Consider the following 26,591-nt stretch of genomic DNA (forward strand, 5'->3'; position numbering starts at 1 on the left):
GACGTTCAGAAAAAAAGCTCTTCTATTATCGATCTCGTCGCCTTCCTTTCTATGTGATTTCCATGTGATGATTCTACTTTGACATTTAGGGGATAAAGAGAATTCGGTTTACAGAACACAGAAAAAAATTCTTTAGCAAGAGTAACTAGGGCGTGAACATACTCCATTTTCACTTCTCTCGGGAAGAATTTGTCCTCGAAAATGGAGAAGCCTCTGATGCCAATGTGCCATTACTATGTGAAGGTGATATTCCATGAGCAGGGGCCCGCCTATAAGGGGATACAGAATATCTAGATCTTTCTACCGAATGTGGTTGCCTTGAAATTTCTGGTGATTCTGATTCAGGAGGAGTTCCCGAAGAATGTTGAACCGCCACCTGTTGGTCCTGTGCATTATAACATGTCAATCTCTAGTGCCATAAGATGGTGCCAAAATCACATACACAAGTTTATGAACTCCAATACCTATACCAACAGAGACTAGTAAAAGTATGTCACAAGTTGGAATTCTACACATCCAGTTGAGCACTCAGAAGACACTGAGATAAACAAATGCTTACAGAGAGACTGTTCACTCAGTTCAATAAGATAATAAGCAATTATAAGGAAGGAACCTGATGGGTTTGATTGTATTCCTCATCTGTTTGCTGCTCCAGATGATGATATTGCTGCTGTTGCAGGTGACTGTATTCCTGTAATTGGAAATGTCCCTGTTGTTGCCATTGTTGTTGCTGCATACTTTGATATCCTTGTTGACGTACTTGGTACTGGTGCAAGAGTAGTTGATAACCATGTTGTTGCATCTGGTATGCAAGTTCTTGTGACTGGCGATATTGCTGTAGCTGCTGTTCCTGTGCTTGCGGATAGTGCTCCTGAGTTTGCTGGGGTTCATGTGGTTGCATCTGTTGTACTTGCTGTTGCCATACTTGCTGTGACTGCGGTAAATACTGTAGCTGGTGCAGGAGAAATTGCTGTTGTGGTAAAGGCTGAATTTTCTGGAAATACTGTTGCTGTTGTGATAGAAGGGTTTGCTGCTGTTGCTGAATAAGCAGCTGCTGCTGATACTGTCCGTGCAAAAGATGCTGCTGTTGCTGAATAAGCAGCTGCTGCTGATACTGTCCGTGCAAAAGATGCTGCTGCTGGTAATGGTGTTGTGACGTTTGACTCGATGCTTCTTGGTGGTGTGAGGGCCCAATTTGCTGGCTATTCTGCGCAGAATGGTGCGGCGTACTTGGTTGAGAATAAGAAACATGTGAGGAAGAGACTTGAGGGTGGTTTTCAGATAGGGAGATGTCCTGTGATGTTTGATTCAATGCTTCGTGATGGGGATTGGGCCCAATTTGCTGGCTATTGTGCACAGAATGTTGAGGTGTACTTGGTTGAGAATAAGAAACAGGTGAAGAAGACACCTGGGGATGGTGTCCAGACATGGAGATCTGCTGTGGCATATTATTCAATGGCCAGCATTGGTTACCTGAGATATTCCCCTGAGAAGTACCTGATTGACACTGCATAGTAGCCTTTTCCAGGACCTGTTGTATCTGTGGATCACCCTGAGAATTAAGCAAGTGCGGTTCTTGTGAAGCAGCTCGTTGTAGCTCCTGTTGCTGATCATATCCTGCAGGCACCTTTGAACTACCACATTCAGGAACTGCGACTATATCATTTATCTGCTGTGAACTTTCAGCAGTAACAGGACCTGGATGCGTTTCTGCTGTTGTGGAAAATAGACATGTTGCTGGAGATGAACAACTAGCTGGTCCATCTCCATCAAGTATAGGATCTTGTGGTCTGCCCGTGCTTGATGAGGGAATTCGTTCACCACTTCCAAGACCATCAGAGTGCATGGAGGCAAAGCCCTGAGATTCCTTTTTCTCAGAAACCAAGGAAAGATTCTCCAAAGAAACCGGCATCGGTAGCTGTTCATGTTCAACATCCTGATCTTGATGGATATTTTCTGAGGCTTCTAAAACAGAAAGGGGCCCTGAGGACTCTTTAAAGTCCAGAACTGGCCCAGGAGACTTGGATGCATCATCTCCAGATTGAGGTACAGATTCATAAGAGAAGTCCATTGGTCCAGGCAAATCTTCTCTCCTCTGCTGTGACGGATCATGACTTAGTTCCATTGGCATCGATGAATCATCCTTTGATTTATCAACAGGTTTAAGAGATAACTCATTTTTCCCAGAGCCATCTCCACCAGATAGATCTTCCATTTTGGAAGATAGCTGTTCCTGTTTACCAGTCGTACCTTTGTCATTATCTACAGCTAAAGACGGCTCTGCAGAAAGCTGGTCTGGTCGCTTACCATCTTTAAGTGGCAGTAGATGCGCCTCCTCTCCTTTGGACAGCTGGATCAAATGGCCAGAGCTTGGTCCTTTTGATGGCTGATTAACTAAGACATAGGAAATGTTTCTCCTTTGTTCAGTAAAGCTGTTAAGTGAACTCGAGGCATTGGTCCTTATGAAGTGAGGAAACAATTTGATGTGACGACTCCATGCCATATTTATCTCAGAGATAGAACCACAAAGATCAACTAACTGTTGCAACCATAAATGATAATTATCAGGGACAGGTGAAAGTGGATTCTACACATCCAAACACAAAATAGTAAAACTTGGTAAATATATTTAAAGAAAGGTAACTTCACTTTATAAAAACCTAGGGCCAGATTCAGTAGGTACAAGACCATGAGGAAATGTAAAGAAAAACAAGTAAACATTTTGCTTATAGTATAATGCAGCTTTTGAAAGGGTTAACATATCTCCTAGCAAAGTGAATCTGAAGTTTCAAGCAAACTGAATTCTTGGTTAAAAATTGTTATTCCTGTATGCAGGTGGTAGTCACAGTTTTGGTTAGTAAAAGGTGGAAGTGATTGGTCTAGAGACATTAAATATCACACAACAATTGGCAATGAACTCATTGTTGAAACTGAAGCCATCCCACATGCATTTTGAACTTTCAGATGAGATCTTATTATCTAAAGTAGAAAATCACTATACATGAAAAGAGAAAATCGACTTATTGTGTAGGTATACTGAGAATATCTTTTTTATATCTCTCAATTTCTAGGTTTTCTCATTAACTTTAGTACGATCAGGGCTTGGTTTGTGTTGACACAGACTCTTCTACCATCCGGACAGAGTACTGTAGTAAAACAATTTGGATTTTCTTTCTTGTTTGCTTTTGTTTCCTTTTTTTATATTCTTTGACTGCAAATAAATAAACTTGATTCTTCAAAGAAATTAAGATCACGCACAAATCCTTAACTAGGAACATTGTCACATAATAAAAAGTCATAGCAAACAATTTTTTTGATGAAGTAAATTAGATTCATTAAAGGGCATCAAGAAGATGCAAAGAGTACAAAAGAGATAGGATAATTAGCTCCATTACAAAAGCCTATGCTACTATCAGGGAGCTAATAAAATCCACAAAAATATCAGCATTATTAACAGGGGTGAGATAGTTCCAGCTAAACAGGTTAACTAAACACGCAGCCTTGAGGGAGTAGAGTGGAGTTGAAATGCCATCAAAACACCTTCGGTTCCTTTCTTTCCAAATACACCAGAAAATTACAGCTGGCACCATTTTCCAGATGGATTTGTCAACTCTCCAAAAATACCAACTTTCAAAAGCTTGCTTTATTGATTGTGGCAAACCCATCTCAGACCAAAGGTAGTGTAGAAGAAGTTCCAGATTTCTTTTGCAACTAAGCAGTGGAGGAATAGGTGGTTTACACTTTCTGACTGTTGTTGGCACATGTAGCATCTGTTAACTAGTGTAATGTTCCTCTTGATTAAGTTGTCTTTGTTATATTCACGGGTTAAGGATCGTGTCACTGGGCGATTAACAGGAAAATCCTCTTCCAGTAACGAGGTCTTTTTCTTATTTTTATTTCTTCCCTTTGAATGACCTATGGTGACAGATCTGTGGGCACATCAAAGGGAGCTCCAACCTTAAGACTCGTTGAGAGAGAGTCTCGCACCTCTAGAGTTTAAAAGAAAATTCTAAGTGTCTTTATTTCTAGCATTACTGCTCTTTAAATAGAGCTTACAGATAAAATAGGAAAATTTGTCCAAGTAGGAAACCTAATTGAAATAGAATTAAAAACCTAACATAATACCATAACTGGAAATAAAAGCTAATAAAAATAAAATAGCATAATTAATGTTGCTGCTAAATGGTTTCACGCCTTTTATACTGTTTTCCAATAAAGGCATCTGTAACATCACTCCCCTCCCGGAGAAAGAGCTTGTCCTCAAGCTTGTAATGTGGAAAAGCATCACGAAACTGAACCAGATCTTCCCATGTAGCATCATCAGCTGAAAATCCACACCATTGAACAAGAATCTCCCAATTTCCACGATTGAGTCTAAGTCGGAGAATGGTGTCTGGAACAAACACAACCTTGCCATCTTCCAGAGGGGGTAATGTAGGCTGACCGGTAGGAACTTCTCCCTTGAAGGGTTTGAGAAGGGAGACATGAAAGACATCATGAAGCTTGCAATCCGGTGGTAAAGCTAGTTGATAAGCAACTTGACCAATTTTGCGCACCACTGAAAAACGACCATAAGACTTGGGGGCAAGCTTATGGTGTTTATGGCCAGCAAGAGAGCGTTGTCGATAAGGATGCAACCATAACCAGACCAATGAACCCGGAGTAAACTCGACATCGCGATGACCCTTGTCATAAACCTCTGTCATGCGTTGTTGGGCCTGTTGAAGTCTGCTGCGAATTTCTTGCAGAACTAGATCCCGGTCAATCAAGGCTTGATCCACAACATCTACTCGAGATGATCCTGCAACATAGGAAAGCAGATGAGGTGAATCACGCCCATAGACAACCTGAAAAGGTGAAGCACGCAATGCAGTATGATAGGAAGTGTTATAACAGAATTCTGCCCAGGAAATCCAGTTCACCCATTGCTTCGGTTGTCCTCCCACAAAGCAACGCAAGTACATCTCAACTGTGCGGTTAACAACCTCTGTTTGCCCATCACTTTGCGGATGGTAGGCTGAGGAAAAAGCTAGTTTGGTGCCGCACAATCGAAAAAGCTCTTTCCAAAAATTACTAGTAAAAAGAGCATCACCATCAGAGACAATAGATTCAGGTAGGCCGTGTAAACGCACAACTTGGTTGAAGAAGAGACCAGCAACACTAGCAGCAGTATAAGGATGTGCGAGAGGAAGGAAATGAACATACTTAGAGAAACAGTCGACTACTACCAGAAGAGCTGATTTTCCTAATGATTTTGGCAAGCTATCAATGAAATCCATAGAAATGCCAGCCCAAATTTGTGTTGGCAGTTTCAACGGTTGAAGCAAGCCGGCTGGAGTTAAGCGTTCAGCCTTGTTGCGTTGGCACACTTGGCAGGCAGCAATATAGTCCTGAATAGTGGACTTCGAACCCTCTCAAAAAAAATCTTTACGCAATCTTTGCAGTGTTTTCTGAACACCTTCATGAGTGCTATCATGAATTCCAGATACCACAGAAGTTATTAGGGGAGATTCTGTAGGCAAATAAATTCGGTCTTTGTAAAAATAAGGTTGTCTCGCATAGACCAATCTTTACCCAACTCTTGGCGCTCTATCTTGGCTGCAATTTCTTTGAGAGCTGCAGAATGTTGAGTTTCTACTCGCAACTCGTCAATCAATACAACCCGTGGCTGTGAGATGGCGAATAGCATTCCTTCATCTGTATCACGCCGAGATAAAGCGTCTGCAGCTACATTTGATTTTCCAGGCTTATACTCAACCCGAAAAGTAAAGCCCATGAGTTTACTGATCCAGTGTCGTTGTGGGGATGTAGTGAGACGTTGTTCCAGCAAATATTTGAGGCTATAATGATCTGTGCGGATGAGAAACTGCTGCCCCCACAAATAAGGTCGCCAATGCTGAACAGCTTTAGCCAATCCTATTAGTTCCCTCTCATAAGCAGGCAATTTAAAATGCCGATCAGCCAATTTTTGACTAAAAAATGCAATAGGATGACCCCTCTGTTGTAGAACAGCCCCAATTCCCACACCTGAAGCATCACATTCCACCACGAACTCCTCATCAAAATTAGGCAATTGCAAAACCGGGGGAGCCACTAGAGCCTGTTTTAGAGCAGTAAAGGAGGCTAGGGCTGCCTCTGTCCAATTAAATGAATTCCGTTTGAGCATGCTTGTGAGGGGAGCTGCAATTTGTCCATAGTCACGAATAAACTTCTGGTAATAGCCTGTTAGTCCTAAAAAAACCCTCAAGGTAGTGATAGATTGAGGCAGGGGGCAGTTGTCAACTGCCTTAATTTTGCTTGTGTCTGCAGATGCACCTGTCGCTGAAACTACATGACCAAGATAGGCCACTTGATTTTCTCCAAAAAAACACTTGGACCTTTTTAAACGGAAGTGGTGAGCCCGTAGTAACTCAAAAACAGTTCTAATATGACTCAAATGCTCTTCCCAAGACTTGCTATAGATTAAGATATCATCAAAAAATACTAGGACAAACAAACGCAGACACTTACGAAATACCTCGTTCATCAATGCTTGAAAAGTGGATGGAGCATTTGTTAAACCAAATGGCATGACTAGGAACTCAAAGTGCCCATGGTGAGTCCGAAAAGCAGTCTTCTCTATATCACTGGGATGCATGTGGACTTGGTGATAACCTGATTTAAGATCCAGCTTGGTAAAGAACCGAGTTCCATGTAGTTCATCCAACAATTCATCAACTACTGGAATAGGAAACTTATCCTTAATTGTTATGGTATTAAGTTCTCTCTAATCCACACAAAAACGCCATGTTCCATCTTGCTTGCGAACTAATAGCACCGGTGAGGAAAAAGGTGATTGGCTTGGCCGAATAATGCCTTGCTGCAACATCTGGTCACATTGCCTTTCTATCTCGTCTTTTTGTGAATGAGGATACCGGTAAGGTCTGACCACTACGGTCCCTGTTCCGGGTTGGAGGCAAATTCTGTGATCACAAGTGCGAAGAGGTGGCAGCCCTACTGGATCATGAAACAAATCATTGAATTCTGACAATAAATCATCCAGCTGGTTTTGTTGTTCAGATGGTGCTTGAATAAGATGTAGTTGTGGCTCATCTGGTTGCCTTTGCCCTTGTAAGGTGACTGAATTTCCAGCTAGTTTAAAAGTCATCGTAAGAGAGACAAAATCCCATAGTATAGGTCCTAATGTTTGTAGCCACTTAATTCCTAAAACAAAATCAAAACCACCCAGAGGAATTATATAAAAATCAGCCACAAAAAAATTGTCAGCAACAGAAAACCGAACTCGTTGACAAATTCCGGTGCTAGGAACCTTCTCTCCATTTGCCACCGAGACATACAAATTTGACTTGGGTAGGATTTGCAGCCCTAGATGTTGAGCTGCTATATCACTTATGAAATTATGGGTACTTCCAGAATCGACCAAACTCAGTAATGTTTGACCCTTCATTATAGCTTGTAGTTGCATGGTTTTAGCATTTTGTTTCTCTGTTATGGCGTGCAGGGATATTTCTGGCTCGTCAGCCGCTTCTTGTGTCATGGTTTCTTCATCGCTAATTTCTAACCAAAATAATTTTTTACATTGATGTCCAGGTTCATATTGTTCATCACAATTATAGCACAAACCCTTTGCCCGTCTTTCTGCCATCTCGACTCGTGACAACCTCTTAATAAAATGGCGAATTCACACTGTTGGTACTGGAATTTGCTGCTGTAAAATTTCCTTGGCCAGAGTTAATCTTCGAGTTTGCAATTGATCCAATATTGTTGGTCTTTGAACTCATACCAATAGATGTTCCATAACTTCGACGGAGGCTGGTAGTAAGTTGTTGCTTTTTCTCATGGGCACGTGCCGGATTCATCGCTTGGGCCAAATTTGGAGGACTTAACATCTCTACATCTATTCGAATTGAATCTCTTAATCCTGCTGTAAATAGGTCAACCTGTTGATCTGCCCGCACCGTACAAGCACGTGCTAGCAGCCCCTGGAATTGGCGGTGATATTCTTCCACGGTCCCTGTTTGTTTAAGATTCACCAACTCCCCCAATGGGTTGCCGCGTAAAGGTGGACCAAATCTGAGAGTACAATAGTCTTTAAATGTTTCCCACATGAGTGTTGGTTCTTCCTGTTCCAATTTGAAATACCAGAGTTGAGCCTCGCCCAACATGTGAAAAGCTGCCAGACCAACCTTATCCAACTCCGCAGTGTGTTGATGGGCAAAGAATTTTTCGCAGCGGATCGCTAGAACCATCGAAAGTGGGGAAATCAAGCTTGGTATATCGTGGCACAATTCCGCCTCCCGTTCGTAATTCTGGTCTCTCCTCTATTCTGGTATTTCGATTGCCAATAGCACTACTGCCTGCTAAGCCATCATCAATTTCTTTGTTGCGGCTTCTGTTGGACCCGCTTATTAGTTCCTCCAGTTGTTGCGATACTTGTTGTAACCGAGCTTCCATTCGCGATTCAATTGCAGCAATTCTTAATTCATTCGCTTGCTGAATTTCTTGTAAAAGAACTCTTAATTCGCTGCTATCGCCCACAGTGTTTGGCTCTGGTACCAATTTGTTATATTCACGGGTTAAGGATCGTGTCACTGGGCGATTAACAGGAAAATCCTCTTCCAGTAACAAGGTCTTTTTCTTATTTTTATTTCTTCCCTTTGAACGACCTATGGTGACAGATCTGTGGGCTCGTCAAAGGGAGCTCCAACCTTAAGACTCGTTGAGAAAGAGTCTCGCACCTCTAGAGTTTAAAAGAAAACTCTGCGTGTCTTTATTTCTAGGGATTACTCACTTTCGGGGCATTTTTGTCTTTAGATACTTTTATCCCTTTATTGCTAATACACATATTCTTAGTTCATATTGTATCTCGCATAAAATAATATATAAATTTTCGCATAACTATAATGTGGATATTAGATAATACCTCCAACCATATGTGGCATTAGTTATATGAGATTACTCCCTCCATCCCAATTAATGTGGCATTCCTTCCTTCTTACTTTGTGCCAAAATGAATATCATACTTTCTTATTTAAAAAGAATTTAAATTTAAACTTCCCATTTTACCTAATGAGATGATTTACGGCCACACAAATGTCTATAGTTTGTTTTAGATCACAAGTTTCAAAAACCTTTTTTTCCTCCATGCCCAGTCAAACATCGCCACATAAATTCGGATGAAGGGAGTATTGTTTCTTATACAGCCAACCAAAAGCAACATTACTTATACATGCAAAAATTTTCCAAATCCCTCCAACACGGTATAATTCATACGGGATTTTATGCTGGAATTATTTTTCCTAATCCCTCCGACCAGCCAAACCCTTAGGTGATGTTTGGTTGGAAGTAGTGACAAAATTATCTCCACATAAAATTTAACATTGTTAATACAATGAGAGGTTTCACTCTTCCTTTCACATAAAACTTAGCATTGTTTTATACGATGTTGGTTTCACTTTTTCTTTTCCGCATAACTAATACCCGCATAACTTATGCGGGAATCTATGTCTTCTTTTATGGGGGATAAAATGTGGAACAACTTCAACATAGTTTAGCCTTCAGGCCAAGTAACAGTTCGGTTCTCCTTGCATACAGTTGCATTGCAGTCGTGCATGCATTGTTTTCATAGAAGACTGGGCTCAGGCTTTTAGGGCGGTCGACGATGTTTACCGGGTGTAAATGACCCACTCCGTTACTTTTTGAGTATAGATACAGAGATGTCAGAGATAGACCCTGCAACAGGCTCCTGAATCTTTACGCTCCTAATCAGCGGCAATGGTGAGCCTTCCATCTTCTCTCCCTAGAGATCATTTCAGTTTTATGCCATGTTTCTTTTTCTTGGGTTGTGTCACTGTCTAGTTAACTCAGAGTCATAGGTGATGCAAGTACTTTGTGGGTTGTGGGATTCAGTTGGTCGGATATTTTGCTTGACAAAATAGTTCTGTTATCTTGTTTGCCTAAGGTATCTTTTATCTCCTTCATGTTTTATGATTATCTGTTCAGCCAGTTGAGTGATATGACTTAAGGGTTCACTTAGTGGGTAGCGACTAGCGACTGGCCAAATACCAGTCATGGATCATCCAAATTTGGGTCATGACATGATGATGCAAGGCTGTCATAAGTGACAAACCACATCTTGCAATGAAGGATTATAGCATCCTTCAATTTTTAGCAGCACAGAAGCATATGGACCAAAAATGATATCCAACTGACAGAACTAACCATACAGGTCGAAAAAGCATTGTTTATAATTTCACACCCTTATATTTGCACGCTGGCTAGTTAGGAAGATTTGGAAACATGTTGACAGATGTGAACTATTGGATCACGTTTACAATGTCCAGCAGTAGCTAGCTCACTTCCAAACTATTGCTAGTTGTCCCTACATGTTCACTAGTTAAGTTCTTATGTAATAGATACTTGATTCATGAGTATGTCGTACTGAGAGTTATTCCTTTAAGATTTCAATTCCATTAATTATTGATGGTCCCAGCAGCATCAGCAAACAGATAATCACCATGAACCCTACGAAAATCTTGAACAATTTTTTCACTTAAATAAGAAATTCAGCACACTTTCCTTCCACAGCCAAAATGGAGAATCAAAAGAAAACAATGTAGAACTGAAACATTCAGGGGGGGGGGGGGGTTTCTAACCTCCAAAAATAATACAGATATACTCTCCCGATCTTTTATATCCAAACCTTGGGATACGTCTGACACAAGAGAGATTGCATTAGCTATGACCGAGTCTACTATGCTCAATTGCTTAGTTCCTTCATGTGCCATTGAGAATCTTATCAATTCCTGCAGAAGTAGAATATACTCATTATTTGGTATTAGTCACAATCTCATGAAGAATAGTGCCAAAATAGCTTTCATCTTAGAAAAGAGATGTTTTCAGGGAAACTCAACTCCTATAGGTTCTTTAAAAGCTATGTGCATTGCCAATTTGTTTTGCTGGTGTATATTGTACTTTGGATTTCATTAGTTCTTTGGTTCTGGCTTAGTCAGTTATGTGTAGGAGCCAGGAATTTTTTTTGTAAGCTTAACTGCCAATTCATGTACTTCTTGCATCTTCTTGATGCTTTCTATTGGATCACTTACTTCATCAAAAAAAAAAGTAGCTTTCATCTTAGAAGCTCTTCAGGGCCTTTTCAATTTTTTATCTTTTCAAACAAAAGTAGTAATTTCCTTTCCAAAAACTAATACAGAGATGTGTGCCACTATTATATGGTGGTCTGAATTCTTAATCTGGATGACCTGTGAAAGTTCTTATATTGGAATCACCAATAACGAAACAGAATTCCAAGTGTTCAATTGGCATTTAACCTTCTCAAACTCAAGAGTGTGAACCAATTGCTCACATATTGTACTACCCTCAATAGAAAACTGAATGCTATTTTCTTTTTCTTTTCTTTTTTTAAATAACGGTAGTGTCCAGGAAAGCCTGTGTGCACCTCGACCATTTCACCAAGTAACTCTTGCCACTAAGGCTTAGGTGAATGGGGAGAAAAAATCACCTAGCATTTTTTGTCTCCAATTGAGATTTGAACACTGGTCTCCTCCAAGGTTTTCACCAGCTTCATACCACTAGGCACCTAAGCAGCCACACCCTTGGGTGCCAAACTAAATGCTATTTTTTTATATGAGCTGTTACAATATCTATTTCTTGCTTGGTATAGCCAATAGATTGCTTATTTCCATGGAAAGAAAAAGTTCCAACTAATAGTACAATATAAGGTTTGCATAACACTCTTACAATTCATAATAGCAATATATCGATCTTCTACCTATCAAAGATACAAAAGAGGAACCTGTGGATCTCACTTCTTCCTGAGTTTCTCATTAAATAACAACTTCCTAAAATTCTTAACTTTACAACACGCCAATTCCAGAAGGACATTCAGTTTGGAGGAGGGAGTACTAAACTTGACATTACCTGCTAGTTGCAGGAAAGGCATCCTAACAGAGATAAGGAAAACATACCTCATAAAGAAGTTTGCAACCAGGGATACGCTTTATTCCATCAATTATTACATCTCTCGCAGCCTCCACACTAGCAGTGATCTGGCACCAATGGAAGGTAGTATCAGATTATGTCCAAGAACATGGGTAAGACCCATAGAAAGGGCTATTATGATTAAGTTGTGTTAAACTGCACTGTGAAACGGTTTACAAAGACGAGACCTTGTGCCAAACAACATGCCTCATTCATCCTTTGCTGAGCTAGATATTAAGTGACAATATTTTCTCATGATTATTTAAACAACAATCTGCTGGCACAATCTGCTATCTCCCAATAAATGTAATAAATTTCTACATTTAATTATGTACATAGACAAGTAAATCTTTTAAGCATGATGCCAATCTAACAATATGAGATTCCAAGCTAATTTAAAGGGAACTTTACAGCTCTTAGTGCTGAATTAGGACCCCCCCGATGCTCGTCTTTTCTGCAGAAAATTTGTATCTTCTTATAGCTTAAGCTTTTAGATAAAATGGTCGCTTACTTCAACAAAAACCACACCAACCATCTCCATATGTGGTGTCGTATCAATCCTACAACCAAAAGAGTAGACCCATCCAACAAATCAAGAACAAGAAAGACTTTGTTTCACACCCTAATGTCCTTCTTATGTAACTCCAACTTATTTGCAAGCCTGAAAGACGGGTTTCCCCACTTCATAATTATTCCACCATCCAGACACTATTTCTTCAACGTATGTGGTGTGTAACCATATATTCTCAAATCTTCCGGTTGAAAACATAATTAAATAAATAAAAGTGTGCTCTCCCTAACAACTTAAGCTTTTAGATGAGATGGTCACACACTTCAACATGGTATCAAAGCAGGCAGAGGTCCTAGGTTCGAGTCTCACCGCCATCCAATATCAAAAAGAACTTCCACGTGTTTGGCTCATCAAAAGAATCAAGCTCGTACGTGAGGGGGCGTGTTAAAGATATAATGAAGTAAATAAAAGTATGCTCTCTCTAACAGCTTGAGCTTTTAGATGAGATGGTCACACACTTCAACACTTCTCCTCCATCAAGTACAACAGGTGAGTGGTTCGATGTCAGCCTCATAAGGAGAATCTAAATCACATCCGGAGCCATCTCCTCCCTGGTAATGGACACAATCTATCAAGTTTTGATCTAGATGTTGAGTCCTTCGACCAGCCCAAGTGAAACTAGCACCTGTCAAACGGAGAGTCAATAAAAGTTGATTATTCCAAGAACTCCTCCATTTCTTCTAGATACCACCTTTCCTTTGATAATGTTAAAAGTCCCTTCCTGACACCCAAGTGATATTCCACTCCCTCAAAGCAACCACCATCTCTCCCGAAAGGTCTCCTTGAACCCCTTCCCCGCCAAGACCCATACACTCCATTCCCGATGTTTCTAAACCAAGTTGCTAACATGAAATCACCTTTTTTATCTCCATACTCTCTAATTTCCTCTCCTTGCACAATAATAGCATATCTCCAGAGTTCCCCCGAGCCACTGTATATAGTCATTTTCTCCCATCTTCCCCGCACTCCTACAATCCACTTTGAAACCGCCTCCATTTTAGTTTCTTGAAATTAAAGTAAATCTACCCCCATTCTTTTATTCTTGCCTTGATGATGGCCCTTTTGTTCGGTTCATTTGTCCCCCACAAATAATATCAATCTACCACTTTTTCTTTCCCCCCATTTTTCACCTTCCCCACCGCCTTTACCCTTCCCATTTCCCATTTCTCCTACAGTATGCCATTATGTTGCCTTTCCCTTTTTGTATGACCACCAAATATCTCTCCCTCCTCGTCATATCTACACTCTCTACACCTACACTCCTCTTGACTCTTGTTCTCTCTCAAGTAAGAGTTCAATAAATCCTCATTTCCATAAAATGAAAATTCTAGGAACTTTCCAAAGTTAAGATATTTTTTTCTGGCCCATTTTAATAGCTTCTTCTCCCTTTCGATGATTGCAAAGGTTGAGGAATATTTAGAATAGGAAAGCAGCAACTCAACCTAAAGGATGGTATGACGAAATATGAAGCCATAAAGTCAAAAATAGGGGTAATATAATTGAAGCTCCTTATAACTGATATTCCATATCAAGAAAGCATCCATAATTCTCTCTCTCTGTCTCCCCACTCCCCCGTCCCTCCCAATCAGTGAAGCATCAAAGGTTATCATTTGTTACTATTGAAACCATAAACCAACAATTGCTAAATAATTAAGTATTTAAGCTGCAAAGTAGATTGCGTACCATGTGTTTGAGACGATAATAAGAAATGTATAGCATAGGAAGGCATTGCAATTTCTGCTCCTCCACTGCCATTTTAATTGCTCTTTCGTAAATATCACAAGCAGCTGAGCAATTCCCCTGGAAAATTTCAGCAAGCAATGCCTTATAACAAAATTCTTCTCCCTGATTTAAGAAAACTTGTGTAACTTAGTATGTACCAGACGTTTTTCCATATTTGCTCGATTAGTAACATTTTGAATGAAATAGGACTCCCAATCTATAATAATAGGAGGAAAGGAAGCGCGAGCACCATCTGGATCCCCAATTTGCTCCATATATCTGGCAGTAAAAAGATGGATTTCTGGAACATTCTGCAAGAAGCACTTACAGATAAGAGTCTCTGCTTAAAATCAAACATTATAGTATATAGTGACCAGAGAAACTCAACTGTATGATTTAGTTTTGAAATACTGTCCTTTTATCTTATCACTCTCTTGTAGATACAAGCATTTCTAGCAAGTAATTTCATTCACGAGTAAACCCTAGTAAAATTTGGTGCAGAATTTGTGCTAGCAACAATTTACAAACTCAACCATCAGAAACTTGGAAAGAAAAATCCAACTAGAATAGTTCAAACGAAGCTTACTTTCAACAAGTTGCACTGCATTAGGAAAATAATGTGCTTCCTGGTGCCCTCACATTGAGACACGAACTGTACTACTCAGCCTTCCAAATTTTCAAACTTTTCACTATTGATTTTTTTTTTCTTTTTACGAAACCTTTTCACTATTGATTATTTAACTGGGAAAAATTGGTTTCCAGAATGCATACGGGTCAGTAACCATTTCCTCACCAGAACTGGCTAGATATTGCACTTATGTTGGATAAAGCGCTTTTATGCAATATAACAGTAACTAGTGAGCATATTTGCAGATAAATCCAGGTGATCTAAAGCACAAATCTGAGGTTGGTTAGAAAATGAAGAACAAAAATCATTCAGGATTATAACTGATTAACTTTCACATTCACTTAACCAAATCCAGGGATAGCCGTAAGACAGACCAATCAATTAAAGAAAAGTGATTCAACATTCAAGTGAAGAGTGAAGTGGTTGTCATTCAGTGCCTGTACAGGTATCTTGAAGTTTACCTTCGAGAAAACTTGTGTTGCTCGTTCTAAAGCAAACATTGCTAGCTCCCGTCCTCCCTTAGTCTCCACGAAATCCACATAACGCATCCAGAACTCAGGGTAGTTGGCACAGGATATCAAGCACCTCTCATAAAGTTTTAGGGCCTGTAGCAGAATAGTTTACTATTTTGGAGCAAAATCAAGCAGGAATCCCTGACATCTTCAGAGAACATTAAAGCATACCCAATCAAAATCTTCTTGCTTTTCGATGAAGTCGAGATAATCATGCCAGTTCTTCAGCTCATCGCTGTCAAGAGGAGTTGCCTGGAAATATCGCCTCTGGATGTTTGATTCAAAACATCTAATTTTGTTCTCTAGTTGGCATGCTTCTTGGTATAGCTGATTTCCACCGTATTTGTACTTATACAGCGCTTTCAACCTGACTGAATCATCACTAGGATCCTGGATGTCCTTAACAACTTGAGCAATTTCTCCATTTGATAACAGAATTGTTGCATCTGAAAGCTCTTTTAGTTGTACCCCGCCGCTGTCATCACTGAGATGTAGAATCCCCTCTTCTAAATTGGTTACAAACTTCTTAAAGCTGGACATTTAATAAGCATATGAACTTTCTAGTATTCACAATTGAAATGCCTTGAATTTGAAGCAGTACACAATCCAACAGAATGTGGCAAGAAGTGGCAAGTGATGAAAAACCTAACGCATTGAATTATTCCATTATATTAAAATATTCTCCCTTGCCTTACCATGAACCAGCTCAATGACGTTAAGGCACAGTTTTTGCCTTTTTGGTAGACATAACAACTGTTTATCCATTTTTCAGAAGAAAAAAAATGTTAATTAATAATAGGAGCCATGTAAATCTTTTACTGTCCTGCAGGGGTGTTTGAAAAGAAATGAATCAGAAAATAACAGAAACATTTTAAAACGCCTACTTAGTGTCACTGGTTGGATAAGAATTAGCTGATATGGGCAATCTGGGTAAAAAAATTGCCCCCTCACATATCTAAATAACTTTCTTAGCCCACACGCTTTATCAGCACAGAGCATATACCTTTTAATCATACAGATACTTCTCTTTGGAGTAATCCAATCCATTTAGCACCTGAAATTCTATAGTAAACAGAAGGGCAAGAGTCTTCGTCATCGGAAGTTTAATATAATCAAGTAATATGACCTACTTTCTGAGCATAGATAGTGAAGAACCTTAGCTCTCAGCAATAGGGATGGCAATGGGGCGGGGCGGGTTGAATTTTCTTTAAAGAAACTTTTGCGGGTTGCGGGATGGGTGCGGGTCAATTTTTTCCTACTGTACATTTAGTTATTCGCATGAATCTTGTCTTCAAGCTTTTCAATCTGTTGCTTATACGATTTTTTTAAAATATTTACGTGGATCATAATATTGTGTTGTATTTAATTTCTAAATATCTTTATTTTTTTCCTGCTTCAATTTAAATACCTTTGATTATTATATAAAGCTCGAAATATTCGAAAATGACATTAAAGATTAGACGAACTTCACTACTCCTATATATAAACTACTTTGACTTTTCTAGAATATTTGACCCTCTCAAACTTTAAAAAAAAATATTTTCCTCTGTTCTCCATACCTTGAGACTTGAGAGTGCTTTTCATCCATCATAAAAATGCATCTCTGAAGCTTTTCATTTAATGGAGAAGATCTACGTATATAGGATTACTGTTGTTGAAAAATCTAGTTATGTTATTCAGTTTTGCATTTATTTAGTTATGGGCATTAAATTCCTTTTTCTTACTCTATTGGGAGTTTCATTTAATTCTTTTTTTTATTAATGTTCTATATTGGTCTTGTGGTATAAGTAATTATTTCCATTATCTGTAAAGTCAATTTTGATTTAACAATTTGAGCATGAATTGGTTCTTACTCATATAATGCATCCATGTGAATATCACAATTTCTTTTTCTAGTTTTCTAATATCACAATATCGGGAATATCACAAGAATGGGCCTTGAGACAATATGAAGATGCTCCAACTAGTGTAATGAAAGTCTCTAAAAATAAGACAATTTGAAGAAAAAAACACTGGAAAACTTAGTGGGGCGGGGCGTCGAGTGTGAGTGCAGGGAGGGGGAACGTGAGTGGAAATGCTATGCGGTGTGGGTTGAAATTTTACGGGTTAAGGTAGAACCCGCACCGCACCCACCCGCCCCGTTTGCCATCCCTACTCAGCAATAAAAGTATCAAGTATAGTGTCACAATCAACACATCAAGAGAAGTGTAGTATATATATGATATCAGTTTTCAGCATTCGAACATGACTTACCAGTAATTTTAGGTACTCTTGTGCCACTAAATATGAGGTTATGAATTTGACCTTTTATCTAATTTTTTTATCAAACACTTAATATTTATTTTATTTCAGCAGAATATGCATCCAATACTATTTTGGTCAAACATTGTTCTTTGAAATTTCATCATTGTAGAGCAGTAGTGTTGGAGGCAATTACCAGAAAATAATAAAAATTAATTCAAGGCGAAATACATAGATGGCCCCTTTAAGTTATCCACAACGATCAAATAAACACCTCAACAGACCTATTTATCTAGTAGACACCTCAAATTATTTTTTAGTGTATCTCTTAAACCCTTCAAACTGACGTGGCAAAATATGTGTACTACACTCGCGTTGCAGCAAGTGAAGCCTTTAAAAATTGTGTTTTTTTTTTAAATTTAACTGGTGGATCCCACTTATCCTCACCCTTTCTTCTCCAAAATTTTCTTCCACTGTCCACTCCACCTCAACCCACTATTCTCAACGCCACAACTTCACCATGAAAGAGAAGTGTGCAAAACAACAGAAAATAAATGAGCATAAAAACTCTTTCTTCTGATGTGCAAAACACCCTTGAATCGGTATGCTCCCTGTGTAAGTCAAGAAAACCAGTTCCGGCACAATTTCCAGTTGAGTTTATATCCATTATGTAAAAAAGAATACTAGAAATTCAACATGAAAAGGATTTTAGTTATGAGTCAACAACAACATACCCAGTATAATCCCACAAGTGGGATTTGGGGAGGGTAGTGTGTATGCAGACCTTACCCCTACCTGGCAAGATAGAGAGGCTGTTTCCGATAGACCCTCGGCTCAATTTTAGTTATGAGTCAATCAAAATATTATTTTTTTGGATTTTGATTCTATGAATTTCAATTTGCCACAGATAGGTCCATCTAGCTCCTATAAGCAGACGTTATTTTCTTAAACAAGAACCCCACTTATACTGGGCGACCACCTCGAATTCACCGGCCGGATCTCCATATTTTTCTCATCCTTTTTAACATTAACACTCTTAGACAACACACCCAACTAGTATCTTCTCGCCGTTTTCACTGACCACACTCTCAAAAAGCCCAAAAAAAAAATTCAAGACTTTCTGTACTCACTATTCCACTTGTGGGATTACACTAGGTTTGTTGTTGTTGTTGTTTCTGTACTCACTAATAGTCAAAACACCGTCCCTCTACCACCTCTCCGCCGAATAACCACCGGACCACTAATCTCTTCAAGTCTTCTTATTATGGTAGGTTATGAAGTAGTAGGGGTTTGGGCTGAGGAAGGAGGGGAAGGCGGTCCGATTTGGTTGAAAGATGGTCGGTGGTGACGAAGAAGAAGATGATGTTTGGGGGAGAGGAGGGGGTCTGATTTGCTTTTTGCTTTTTTTGTTAATATTGTGTTTCTCTTTTCCTTTTTTATTAATAAGATAGATTCTTTTTAAAGAAATTACAGGTGTCATCTTTTGATTTGTTAATTTGCCATGTCATTGCGAGTGTTACTCACCCATAAGATCTGTCAGGCACAAGTTTGCATAAGACACACTGAAAAACAACTTGAGGTGTCTACTAGGTAAATAGGTCTGTTGGGGGGTCTATTTCGTTGTTGTGGACAACTTAGAGGAGCCATTAATGTATTTCGCCTTAGTTCAAAATAGAAATTGAAACCAAGATGAACCCTCAATGTTAGAATGGAGAAAGTAAAGTAAGACGTACTTCTCATAGTACTTATGCAACTTCTTTGTGGGGAAGCGTAGAGCCTGTACATAAACAAGAGCAAGGAAACCCCACTGCTCCTGCGATAACTCAAAGGACATATACTTGTCCCATAACACATGACAGAAGTAGTCCTTCCCAACAAGGGAGATTCCTTTGGTAAACAACCTGTCATAAAAGTTTAACAAAATATACAGATTATAGGAATTACTATTTATGATCTCACTGAACATGTTCACATAGCTTAGAATTGAATTTTCAGATGCTTTTAATGAATTTCAAAAGTGTAAATATATTGTTGCAACCTTTCACAACGAAGCTTTCACTTTATATGAAAATAAAAGGTGGAATACGAACTAGGAAAAAAGAAAAAGAAACTAGGTTATTCTGTATCAAAAGCTGTGATTCAACCAATCCTCCATGATATTGCAGTTCAGTATTTACAAGAGCTACGTTATGCAGGATGCTACTTCTGTCTATGTGCAAAGCACAGATGGTTCCAGACTCAGATAAACGAATCCAGCCACGGCAGCTCGATGGCCAGTATAAAAATTGTTAACTAGGATGAACCCTCTAAAATGGATACAGATTACTCATATAGCGGACCCAACTAGTTTGGGACTGAGACAGCTGATTTAAATGAATATGATGCAGTGATGCTCTCCCATAGTTAATTCAGTAGTGATTTCCACTGTATCTTTGTCTTGTTAACCTTTCCATCATTATAGTTAACGACTAACGTGGCCAGTATGTCTGGCCTCTTCTCTAGAAACTTATGGAAGTACAACTTCGAAGTATTTACCTACGAATGTCAGATGGATCCTCGAAGAAACTCATGGCAAAGGTACAATAGTCAACCCACAGACCAACAGAAAATGGTGTTGATTCCACAGCATGCTCAAAGATTTCAACAGCTTTTTCAGCATTACACAGCCGTGCCTCGTGATAAGCATATTTTCTCCAATTCCAGTGGCACAGTGGAAACTTAGACAAAAAGGAGTCAAAAGCCAAACAAATTGTATTTCTGTCATCCTGCAGTATTAGGAACAGAATCACGTGTATTTCCATTGAGTCGAAGCACACAGGGCAAAAATAGAAGAATGAGAAGAATCATTTAAAATTGCATGCAAGGATTCTTATATTATCCACAAATCTAAATGCATTGTTCAGATGATTGCACCCAAAAAGATTTAGCTTCTACCCAAGTTTTTCCTCAATCTGGAACAGGAAAATAGTTTGACTATTGAATCCACCTGCTCCTAATATAGAAGCAAAAACGGTTACAAGAGAGCAACTCTTGCAAGCAGGTAAGTGCTACATACGATGCATTGGAATTTGGGGCCAAGAGTGCAACCAAGAAGCTTTATGATGCTAAGAGAGTCGAATGGCAACGAGTAATGGAGATCAAGGTAAGAGAAGTTAGTTATTAGAAGTGAAGAGCAACATATTCTACCAAGTGAATAATGATCCAGCTTCAGTTTTCTGGTTTGGTTACTTAATGACAAAGTTTTACGTGCTTACATGGTGACTCTGTTACTTTATACTTTGATTACTTTTGGGTGTATAAGAAATGAGTCCTAACCCAAAAAAAAAGTGTGTTTAAGTGGAGATGGACCAAGTTAGTGAAGAGGGTCCATGGAAACTACTTCATTCTTTCCTGCCAGCTGAGTAACCCAGAATACTTGTTGGGGGCTAGCTAATTATCCTTCCTCTGATGCAGGTTCAGATTCGAGGATGAATCCCTCTAAATAAAGGGGGTGATGCATGCAGGGGAAGCCAAGAATGCAGTTGAGTAACTTGTGATGCTAAAATAGTAGAATGGTAATGAGTGATGCGGATCAAAGTTGTTAAGTCCCACATTGGTTGAGGAAATAAGTTATGGTCTCCTTATATGGTTTTGGGCAATCCTCCAGCCAGGAGCTAGCTTTTGGGATTTAGTTAGGCCAAAGGTCCACTTCTTCACATGGTATCAGAGTCAAACCAGTCGATCCATGTTATCGTGTTTCTCAACATTGGGCCCCTATTTTATGTTATCTACGCTCTAGTTCTCCAGTTCTGAACGTGCCAAGGGATGTTAAGTCCCACATTGGTCGAGAGAATGGGTTATGGTCTCCTTACATGGTCATGAACAATCCTTAGCTTTTAGGGTTGAGTTAGGCCTAAGGTCCATTTCCTTACAAAAGCAAGAGAAGTTAGAAATTAGAAGTTGACAGCAACATATTCACATATTCTACCGAGTGAATGATGACTTGCTTTTAAAGATGCACGAGTCCCAATCTATGGGGAACTAGGACATGACTCAAGAAGGAAACTTATAGCCCTTAAAGTCTTTCCAACAATATAAACATTTTGTCATTTGGACTCTTCTACACAAAGTTATGGCTATCTCACTAAAACATATGAAGCATAGTGTGAGCGCACCACTGTATGACAAGAAGGCAGCAGCCAGCACGACCGCACGAGAATTGGAGAATGCCATTTGGCAGAGTAGCTTAGCGCAGGAGCGCTGCTGTACACGTTTTGTTATGTTGTTTTGAGAGTTATTGTTCTTTTTTTACTAAGCCCACGAGTTTTCATAGCCATCTAAGAAATTATTCATACTTTTATGCGATGTTACTTTGAGAAAGGCTTCTCCCAAGTTCTATTGGAGAAGTGTACTCTGCTATCTAAGATTAGATGTTTGTAGCATTCGTCCACCTTGATAGATTAGGTTAATTACTTGAATTTTCATTGGGCCGAAGTTTATATCCCTTGGTTTGTGATAAATTTCTAAGTAATTGGGTTCGATATCCTTCTACTCCATCTTTACCTTTTGGGCTTTTGATTCGATTGAGGGTTGAAGTTTCATATACTCCAATTTGCCTTTTTGTTTGAGCTTTTGATTTCTTTCTTTCTTTTTTTTTAAATGTAATAAAACTTTTATTAAATAATAGCGCCCAAAAAGCGCTATGGATGAATAGTACAACCCCAGCAAGATGCATCTTAGTACACTAGCTACATTGAAAAGAACTAAGGAAATTAATAATTTTTTATTGTAACTGGGGAAATTAATCCTCTTATATGCTTCCTACATTCTCGTTTTTTTAACCAAAAAGCTAATTAGCTAAACATATATGCTTTAAGGTACAATTATTTCCTTTTGCTTTCAAAGTATCTGTGATCTTTTTCCATCCATAAATCCACCATATAGCCACTGGTATATTGTTCCACAATGTTCTGTCGCCTTTTTGTAGTCCTATTATATTCCGACAATTGTTCTGGCATGCATCATTTAACCTTTTGCGATTTTGGTTCTATTGAGAGTTGAAGTTTAATATACTTCAACTTGCCTTTGAACCTTGGGTTCCACATCTATCAATATATCACAAGTCTCGAGCAAATGCTCATCATAATTAAAAAGCCTTATTTTTCTTAACAGAGTCCATGCTAGTCTCTAGGCATTGTTGTACTGAATTTCTCTCGTACAATCATCCAAAATCCATGACCATAAAATTGCCAAACCTACCATTGATCATTTCAGTGGACTTATCCAAGAACAAGAAAACATGCTGTTTTGCTTTTTGGACTTGGATTACTGTCATTCTTATACAAACTAGAAGATGCACTATGGTAAAGTTCAATTTGACATGATTGAAAAAACCCAATATAAAGCTCTTTCCCACATCAAACATTATAATAAATTTGACCCATATGAAGCCAAGCGAATTGGGACTTACATGGTAGGTTTTCTCAATCTCTGATATCAGTGAGTTCCAAGAATCAAGGTCTTGTGACCCTCCAGAAATCATCTCGTTAAGTCTTTCATGATGAACTTCAACAAAAGAAGCCATGAGTCTGTATTCAGAATTAAGCAATGCCAAAACATGAAAAAAGAAAAATGGCACATGTTGCATGACTAAATGAAGCTAGGTATAAGAAAACTCGAGAGACAAAAAGGATAAATAGCTTAGTCAAGCTTCCTGAAGTTTGCTATAAAAGGAAAAACACATGGAAAATGAAAAATTAAAATGGTGAGATTATCACACGTATCAAACTTAAAAGGAAAAGAAAAGAGAAACAAACGTGTGAATAAAGCCTTAATATTTGCCTTCCTTGGTTCTCAGTTGCAGTCAATGACTGTTCTTCCACGCAAGAAAGGACAAGCCACCGAGAATATCACGTTTGATGTGTATGCACATGACTACAGTGAGTGTGTTTCCATTTCTTTTCTTTTTCACAAGTTACATTAAATGTATTCATTAGAGCATCAAGGCATGAAAATATCTGAGAGTGGAGGCTCAGATTCCAGCTTAATCATATCATACATTGGACAATGAACAAAGTGAATGCTTCCCTAGAGTAGAAACCAAAAATTCATATTTCTATTAAAATGGATAAGCCAAAAAGAAGAAGAAAGATCATCAAAAACTGGTAACACAAAAGCATCACTCACCTTCTCTTGCAATGTGAGGTAATGCTAGGTTTATCACTCACCTGCTCTTGCAGTGTGAGGTAATGCTAGGTTTATGGCATTTGATCTATAGTGTCTCTCTCAGTATGAATGGTTTTGTTTCTCAAGTTTAGCAAAATAGATATACATCAAGGGTGTAAAATGTAGAAATCACAAACCAAGAGATGACTGTGCACGTGCCTAAGGTATTCAGCAATCCTTCATTTCAGAAACTAGCTTTAGAACAATGGTGGATTAACATCTGTTTCCAATCTATATGGCTGAGGCTAACTAATCAAGGACCTCAACTTTAATAAGGTAATAGTGTGTTTCACTTGATTACTTCATTTTCTTTATTGTCTTTATTTCAGTAACTGATTTCTGTAGACGAAATGGTTATACCACTTGCTATTCATCATCCTAACCACTCAAACTCAAGAAACACTAGGCAGTTATTGAGGGGGAATAAAATCATAAACTACCACATAGCAATTTTCTTCAGATAGTAGACACTGTATACAAATTTGCTATTACTTTCAGTAACATTTGCAGTACAATGTTCTTTGGCAATTTTTAATAAGCTACACCAAATTTTACGGACACCAATAAGATTCTAATTCTAGTAAAACAAGCTTATAAAATAATCTCCCTAGGAAGTTTTTAATTCTATTTCGAAAGTTTAGCAATGATCCTCACAAAATAACAAGAAAAATCCAACAGCTGTGCATTATCTCCTCAAAAAATTATACACACACGCACAAACACATGAATTACAACATTTCATGAACGTCATAGTTATTCAATCTAACAAAGGGAGAAAGAACAGTCTTCAAACAGCTTGTTTTGTTATTTCTAAACAAAGCGTCCTTTATGATAAGACTTGTTCATTTCAGAAAGGAATAGGCGAAAAATATGAGCTAAAATTCTAGTGAAACTAGTACCTAATATGGTCTCCCACTTCATTACATTTCAATTTTCTTTAGTAAAACTAGAACCTAAAAATAGTTTCTTATTCCGTAGGGGATGAATCTTCCCCAACAACCACAAGAACAAGGACGAAAAGTGGGATGTGCAGATTGGGCGCACATCGCACGTTTCAAACCTTGCCACCAACACGAAGCGAAGCATTTAAGTGGGAGCAGGATAGAGGGACTGGCCCATACTCTGTCGAGTTTCAAACCTATGGGCCAATTAGGATTGGTCCAGCTAACTCACAAAGGATTTTTGGATCATAATTCATGAAAGAACAATCACAAGAATGATTCAAATTGTATCCACATATACCATGAAAAAATATACATGAACCGACTTATCATCAACTATATGACACATTTGTGCTAGTCATATCGATTTTCATTAACATGAATATAATCTAACCAAACAAATTTGAGATTCCTTTATCTTCCTAGAAGTTACAGGTTTTGCGCTAGGTATCAGCTGGGGTTGGGCCAAGTAACTCACACGATGCCTTGGTTATCATTTATCAAACAAGAAATAACCATAAAATAAGTTCATTTTCTAATGGAAATTTCTAGAAAGGTTGAGCTGTATACCTTCAATGGGATAAGGTCCCTCAGCAGCATTGTGATTGTGTACCTCCATAGCTGGAGAACTCTGTTGGAAGCCGCCAATGAGTGCACCTAGGGTTCACGTTTGATGAATGTATGCTTTTGTACATAAACAATGGGAAGAAGACCGGAATACGTGTAGCCGGAGAAAAAGACACAACGGTCTCCAACAGGTTGAAGCTGAAGCGGGGAAGTGGTACTGCACAGTTCCGTCCGGGACTAATATTTAACCCTCGGACATATGATAATGTATATCTATCTATATCTAACTAAGGCGTGCGAAATTTATCCTTTTTTTTTTGCCCTTTTAAAATAATCTTCACAATAGACAAAGTTGTAATTTGGTTTTTATTTTTCTAATCGTTTTTGGACTTTAAAATCAACAAAAACTTTCGTTATTAAATCTTTACTTATTTTGTAACTATTAAAAGTAAGAGATATGTACTTAACTAAATATTTTTTTAATTATCGAACGTAATTTTGAAATATTATTCAAAAATTAATTAAGAGAAAAAATATTGTTCGAGTAGGATTGGAGTTAAAAAATTATCTATATCTTCTATGTTATTTTAACAACACAAAGCCTCAATTCAAAAAAATAATATTAAAATCTTTTAATTAACTAATTAGAAAAAGAATCTAATTCAATTCTTTTTCAAAATCTTCATGTAAGTAAAATTATTTTTTAAGTTGATAAAACTCCTAAGTTACATAAATTTATTTTCACAAGAAGAGCACTAGCGGTGAAAGAAATTAGAAAATAGAGCAAAATTAGTTATATCATAGTATTATTTGTTACTTGTTTTCAGTATTCGGTAATAAAAATAACAATACGTTTCATCATATATTCCTACATAAGTCATCAAAAATCACAATAAAGCATATAAGGACTTTTATAGGGCAGTATTCTTTATTTATTGAACTAGCTAACTTGGATCAACATTTTATCAATTTTAGGAACTTATATTTTCTTTTAACTTTTGCTCATTAGCGCAAACACATTATTTAATATAATTACTTTACTTTTTAAGATCGTATACTCACTTATATAGGGTGCACGCACAAAGCGCGTACCCTAAAACTAGTTGGATTAATATCATTTACGTACTTCATAAAATTAAATTGATTATAATTGAGGAAGTGCAATGTAACGACTCGACCGGCCGTTTTGAGTATTACAATCCAGT

General features: G+C 38.3%; 1 protein-coding gene across 5 annotated transcripts; it reads right to left on the reverse strand.

Annotated features, from left to right (window-relative positions):
• LOC107764294 (uncharacterized) lies at nt 1-25,684 on the reverse strand. 5 transcript variants are annotated; one of them, XM_016582850.2, is made up of 12 exons: nt 25,390-25,684; nt 23,124-23,218; nt 20,210-20,439; nt 19,408-19,575; nt 15,605-15,965; nt 15,383-15,526; nt 14,452-14,604; nt 14,255-14,371; nt 11,988-12,068; nt 10,656-10,805; nt 614-2,539; nt 1-385 (listed from the first exon to the last, which is right to left on the reverse strand). In XM_016582850.2, exons 1-12 carry the CDS (start codon nt 25,436-25,438, stop codon nt 170-172), a joined length of 3,690 nt encoding a protein of 1,229 aa, XP_016438336.2. In that variant the 5' UTR covers nt 25,439-25,684; the 3' UTR covers nt 1-169. The 5 variants fall into 5 exon arrangements, with proteins under 5 accessions (XP_016438336.2, XP_016438338.2, XP_016438337.2 ...); XM_016582852.2 differs by having other exon boundaries at nt 15,605-15,917; nt 25,390-25,660; XM_016582851.2 differs by having other exon boundaries at nt 23,124-23,241; nt 25,390-25,639.
• Nucleotides 25,685-26,591: the final 907 nt, after the last annotated feature.

This window comes from Nicotiana tabacum, chromosome 17 (assembly GCF_000715075.1).
Source record: "Nicotiana tabacum cultivar K326 chromosome 17, ASM71507v2, whole genome shotgun sequence".
NCBI classification, from domain to species: domain Eukaryota; kingdom Viridiplantae; phylum Streptophyta; class Magnoliopsida; order Solanales; family Solanaceae; genus Nicotiana; species Nicotiana tabacum.